Source organism: Muscardinus avellanarius, assembly GCF_963383645.1.
Source record: "Muscardinus avellanarius genome assembly, chromosome: 4".
In the NCBI taxonomy this organism is placed as follows: Eukaryota; Metazoa; Chordata; class Mammalia; order Rodentia; family Gliridae; genus Muscardinus; species Muscardinus avellanarius.
The window spans coordinates 57,582,317-57,588,316 of record NC_137789.1 but is presented as its reverse complement, the minus strand read 5'-3'; the positions used below and the strand labels follow the sequence as shown (position 1 = coordinate 57,588,316).

General features: G+C 46.5%; 1 protein-coding gene across 1 annotated transcript in view; it reads right to left on the bottom strand.

The window, feature by feature from the left end:
• Positions 1-444: 444 nt before the first annotated feature.
• The window catches only part of ZNF704 (zinc finger protein 704), a gene marked incomplete at both ends in the record, with an annotated part of 227,770 nt that continues 222,214 nt past the window's right edge, over positions 445-6,000 (bottom strand). The window contains 2 exons of the mRNA XM_080695129.1: positions 445-556; positions 1,192-1,289. Coding sequence (XP_080551255.1) covers positions 445-556; positions 1,192-1,289 — 210 coding nt within the window. The remainder of the gene's footprint in view (positions 557-1,191; positions 1,290-6,000) is intronic.

The window sequence follows — 6,000 nt, the reverse complement described above, 5'->3', positions numbered from 1 at the left end:
TGCAACACATCATGATGTGTACTGCTCCAAGAAGTCAAATGGAAAACAGGGAGAAGACTATTCACAAAGTAAGTATTGTTATTTGTACAAATGCTACCAAATGAAGTGTAGCTTATATGTGTTTAAGTGTCAAAAAATCTCAGCGATTCCATAATTCAGAAAGCTTATCAAAATATGCCTCCTTTCTAGGTAAAATGGGCTTGGTTGGTTCCATTATTACCAAGGTCCACAGTTTGAAGACCTAGACATACAGCAAACAAAGCTGACTTTTCTTCAAAGGAAAAAGATTGTCTTAGCTGCTCTAGGCTGGGGTCTCAGAGCAGAGAAGGTGATGATAATGATTACTTTTTTTTTTTCTTGCTGTAATTCTACCAAGGTTCCTGGAAGGATTGCCCTGGGTTTTGTTTAAAAGGAGATGCTGGGGGGCCACCCCCTCTGCCCTGCTCAGTCAATGAATCTCTGGCAGGCCTTCTTCCAGCGGCAGGCGGTGCACCACATGTCCCGATTCTCCATGCCGTATACCTTCCGGCACTTCTTGCCTTCTCCCCTGGGCTTTCTGTAAAGCAGAAAAGGGAGATTTGTCCAGTGTACATTCTTTGGAGAGTTTGAAAAAGTTAGGGAATATAGTAAGGGCTCTAAGTTCAGACTTTAATATGTCTCAGGTATTCGCATGACCACTCTGCTTAGCTGTTAAAACTTGTTACTACTTGAGCTTCTATTTGTGGAGATGTTCACCTGACTGTCTTCCTAAGAGTAATTTAACCATGCAAACACAAGATATACCAGTAGAGAGCAATACTGCTGTTTCAAGTTTTCAAATATGTACTTTCCAGTGTTCCTTTGTGTCTCCAGTTTTTTGAATTCTGGTTGGGAATTTCCTGGAGGATCCTGGAGGATTAAAAACCATGTCTTGTTCATTTCATTCAGAGGTGAATGGAACATCATAGCTCTTAATAGACCCAATCATCACCACAACCTATTTTTCAAGAAAGATTATTCTTTACTGATCCCCTCCCCATAAATAATGAATCTCCATTAATAGTTGATGGGAAAAACCATGGGCATAAAAGAAAAAGTACTTGGTGTATTATAATTTTATGGAAGATCTTATCTCTGGTTTTATCTGCTATTTTTTTTTTCCCCTCAGGTTGTTCCCTTGAGGTGAAGTGTGTGAGTTCCAAATGGCTGTACCTTAGCGTGACTGTCGCTCGGGGTGGGGAGGACAGGACCGTGTGGGCGTGATGTCTCTGCTCTCCTGCGCCCATTGGATGATGATGTGTTGGTGATACCTGGTGAATACACAGAAAACTAAGTTGCCAGAGCAGCTTCTCCATCCCATGCATTTAGCTTTTGCCATGTGGGTACTGGTCCTTGACCACTATATACAGGATTGAAATGCTTTCTTCATACAGATCACACATTAAATTGGAGGAGTAAAGCCAGGCGTGGTGGCACACACTTGTAATCCCCGCACTTGGGAGGCAGAGACAGGAGGATCGCGCTGGTTAGAAGCCAGAAGAGACCCTGTTTCCAAATTAAAAAAAAAAGTATAAAAATAGGTCTGGGAGTGTAGCCCAGAGGTAGAAGGGCTTCTAGGAACCCAAGTACCACCAAAAACAAACACACAAACACAGGGGAGGAAGGCTGCTCATGGCAGAAGTTAAAACAATCTTCAAACAGAAAAGATCAACATCTTTAAAGAATCTTCATGACTTTATAACTATGCCTTCTAAGCTGCCTATAATAGCATTTGCACTTGAATAATATTTTTAACCTTAAAGTATATTCCTGTCTATTTCACTTAATCTTCATGAACCCTGTTAACCAGGATAAGTGTCCTGATTCTTCTTTTCGAAGATGAAAATATCTAGAGCAGCTAAGATTTCTCTAAGGTTACACAGCTAGACAGTGCCAACAAATACAATAGGAACCCAGTCATTCTGTTTATCATTCACAGCCACTATTTTTTTGTATAATATATCACCATAGCAGACTCTGGAGGTCAAGCAAGAATTAAGGCAAGAGCCCAAGCAAGTCACGAACACATGTCATCCATGTGAAACTGAGCATTCATTAGGTGTCAAGTATGCCAGCATCTTTAATTTTGGCAACTACCCCATGTGATTTGTATATTATTATTGGCCCCATTTTGTAGATAGTGATACCAAGGAACAGGAAAGTTAAATATCTTAATTTATAACGGCAGAGCCAGGGCATAGAACCCTCATATTTCTGCTCAGTCATAAGAGCTTCTCTTGCCCTTGAACCTTCTTGGATGACTCACAAAGTCCCTTTCTATCACCTATTCTCATAACATTAAATATCTTCCAAGCTCATGAGATTCTCAAAAGCTGTAAAAGAGCTAATTTTATAACAAAAAACAATGTCTAAGTAATTAAGTAGTATTGCCATATACAGGAGACATTTAATCACTTCAAAAACAAAATTGCCTAGAAGACAACATGGCCACAGAAATACCATCGCCAAGGAGTAGTCAAGGAGCATTCCTCAGGATACACTGATGTTCTCCAGCACGGGCACTAGTACCTTCTTCTTTCTTTCAATTTAAAGGAATGCACGTCAGTGTTCTTTTCCCAAATATTAATTTAAATAAATGATACAGGCAAATCAAACATTTATTGTTGCCATGAGTCTGAATTATTCTTTACTGCTGGGCTTATCTTTAAGCTCAAGCTAAGTAAAGGTCAGCAGAGTAACATTTCAAAATAAAAGTTTTGTGCTAAATAAGATGAGCTAGTCCCAGAAAGTGAAGGGTCGCATGCATGTTCTCTCCTGTGGAAGCTAGAGAGAAATAGGAAACAAAAGGGGTTGTCAGGTACATGAGCACGGTGGGAGGGGGCCTGACAAGGGAACAGTTCAAATACTGCTACCTATGGACATGAAGGCATCACTACCGATCTCAGTAACAGGGAGGGGAGGGATCCAGAGGGAAACACACCAAGCTATGTGCATATATGTTCATCGCTCAGCCTCATTATGATGTATAATTACAATGCACCAATAAAAGTATAATAAAAGCTTTGGAGCTCGGTGTATACATTTTATGGATATCTAAGTCCAACAGTAGAGTGCCCCTCAACCCTCCCATAATGCATTTGGTTTTGTGCAGGCTCTAAAACAGCAAAACAGAGGAAATAAATGCCTCCAATTCCACAGACATGGGGAATGATCCAGAATATGCTCACAGGAGTTATTTTAAGTCATCAGGACAATAAAAATTTAAAAATTTCTGTGGAATTGTAGAATTCCAAGAACACTGGAAAAACCAATAGAGAATGGAAAAGAATTTGGTTAATATGACAGTCACTACTTCCATAAGCTCAGGATAATTGGAAGATTTTGTAGAGTTGGCACAGCCCTTTTGCATGAGGTGATATGAAATTATCAGATGACTTTCAGTCTGTATACCAAAATCAGCAGATGCTCAACTCCTTATACATAAATTGAATGTAACCTGTGCGCATCTAATATACTTTTTTTTTGTGGTACTGGGTATAGAAGAACCCAGGGGCATTCTACCTCCGAGCTACACTCCAAGCCCTATATTTTATTTACTTATTTACTAATTTATTTATTTATTTACTTATTTAGCAGTACTGGGGATGGAACTCAGAGACATTCTACCTCTGAGGTACACCCCCAGCCCTATTTTTTTATTTATTTTGAAACCTGGTCTCACTGAGTTGCAAAGGGCCTCACTAAGTAGCTGAGGCTGGCTGCGAACCCCAGTCCTCGGTCTCAGCCTCCCAAATGTTGGGATTACAAGTGTGCACCACCACTCCCGACTTCCAATATACTTTAAATTATTTCTAGATTACGTATAGTACCAAATTCAATGCAAATGCTATGTAAATAGCGGTTATTCTGTATTGGCTAGTGAATAATGACAAGTTTAATCTAAATGTAACTTGAGAAATATTTCTGATCTGCACTTGTAGGACCTGTAGATACAGAAAGCTGGCTGTATTTACTATGCACAAAACACTGTCTAGAGCTTTGGATAGAACAGTTAGCAAAACAGTCTCTACTCTCAAGGAATTTATAGTCTATTGTGGAGAGACAATAAATGCAAAACAAATGAGATAATTTTAGTGATAAGTGCCCAAAGAAAGTAAAATAAGGCAATAGGTTAAGTGCAATTGAAGGAGAGAACGCTTATTAGGGTTAAAAGAAGAACTCCAAGGATGTTGCCTTTTATCTGTAGGGCACACCAGAGGACAGTGTAGTGAGGAAGATTTTCAATGCACAGGGTCCCAGAAGGGCCAGAGTGTGCCCTGGGAAGGCAGGAGTGGAGGAGGAGGAGATGGATTCAGGTTATGTCGTGCAGCTTTGGTAATCGGTTTGAATGTTACTCAAAGTGCAACGGAAAGCCACTGCAGAGTTGTGAGAAAGTGAGATATCTGGTTCATGCTTTGAAAATAAATCACTCTGACCCTTGGGGGAAGAGACAGGATTTGGCGGGAGCAGTGGTAGTAAGAAGATGGATCTGAACTCCTTGAAGGCAGGTTTAGGACTTGTGAATGGATGGGATGTGGGTGGGACAAAGAAAGATGCTAGGTCCTGGCCAGAGTGGTTGGGGGTGCTATTTGCTGAGATGGGAGAACTGGAGAGTTTGGGGGAGGCATAAGTGTTAGGTCCTCAACCCCCATATGGGACAGGGGCGGGGCTGACCCGCCTCCTTACCCTGCAAGTTCCCACGGAAAGCCACTCCCCTTTGATAAAAAGGGGAACGCGGCGATCTCGAGACACACAGAGAAGCCACACACAGAAGAAGCCTGTGAGACGGAGAGATTTTCTATATCCGTGGAAGGCTCTCTTCCACGCCCTCTCCCACCCCCAACCCGCACCCGCGACACGGGGGTGGGGGAGGGAGCTGCCTGGGACTGATGGGCCGGTCTAATAAAGACTTATGCCGCCTGCATGGCCGATCTCGCGTGTCTGTGGATCTATCTCTCGCAAACCATACACCTGGTGCCGAAATGAAACCCGACGTAACTATTTTGGCCTTTGGATCTATGCTCTCCAAACTTTTGCGCTACATCGCCCGACACTAAAAGACTATGGCCCGAGCCCCGCCCGGCACCCCGCCGCTGACGCCCTATGCCTGACTGGACCGGAGACCTTTTTCCTATCCTGGCTGCGACAATGCCCCGGCGCCTAAAACGGGCCTCCCTGCAGATTCCTGGGCGTCCGGCGGCCTCCCGCGCTCTGCTGGTAGCCGGCGGCCATGTTCCGACTGCTACGGCGCTCTACCTGCCTTCCGCTTGGACCTCCTACAGCGACCGTTCCAGCTCGGCGCGAGCAGGATCGCGGCCGCGGTCCCGAGCCTCGGATGCCGCCAGCCTCGACCCTCCCAAGCCCGCCGCCTCCCAGCCGCTGCCCGCCGGGCGGGTCGGGTGTGATGCGCCGCGGGACCGGGTCCTGGCCGCGGCCGCCGCCGCCGCCGCCGCCGCCGCCGCCGCCGCCGCCGCCGCCGCCGCCGCCGCCGCCGCCATGGGGAGCGGCCCGCACGCCGAACCGCGGCCGGGCGCAGCCCCAGCTGTGGCGGTTAGGATCCCCCCAGCAGCTCGGCGCGTTCCCGAAAGACGCGGGGACCTGGCTTACTGGACTCTCAGCTTATTTAACTACATGCGCGGCCTCCGCCCGCCCAGACTTCTACAAACTGCTGAAAAAAATACGCGCTCCCGCCTCCCGCCCTCGCCTGTGCTACGCCCGCCCGCGGCCCCGAGCCGCCAGCTCCCCGTGCCATGGAGGATTCCATCACTGCCGGGATCTCTAGCTAATTTGCCCCTGGCGGTGCCCCTCGGGGCCCAGCCCCATGTTGGGCGCGCGCCTAAAGCCATTTTTGTCTCCACGCCATGGGCCCGGCAACCCATGCCCCGCGGCGGATCCCCATCCTCCCAGCCCGCGCTCTTCCAAAGAGGCAGCCCCCAACAGCTCCCAGATCTCCGACCCCCTTCCCAGCCCCAGCCCCAGCTC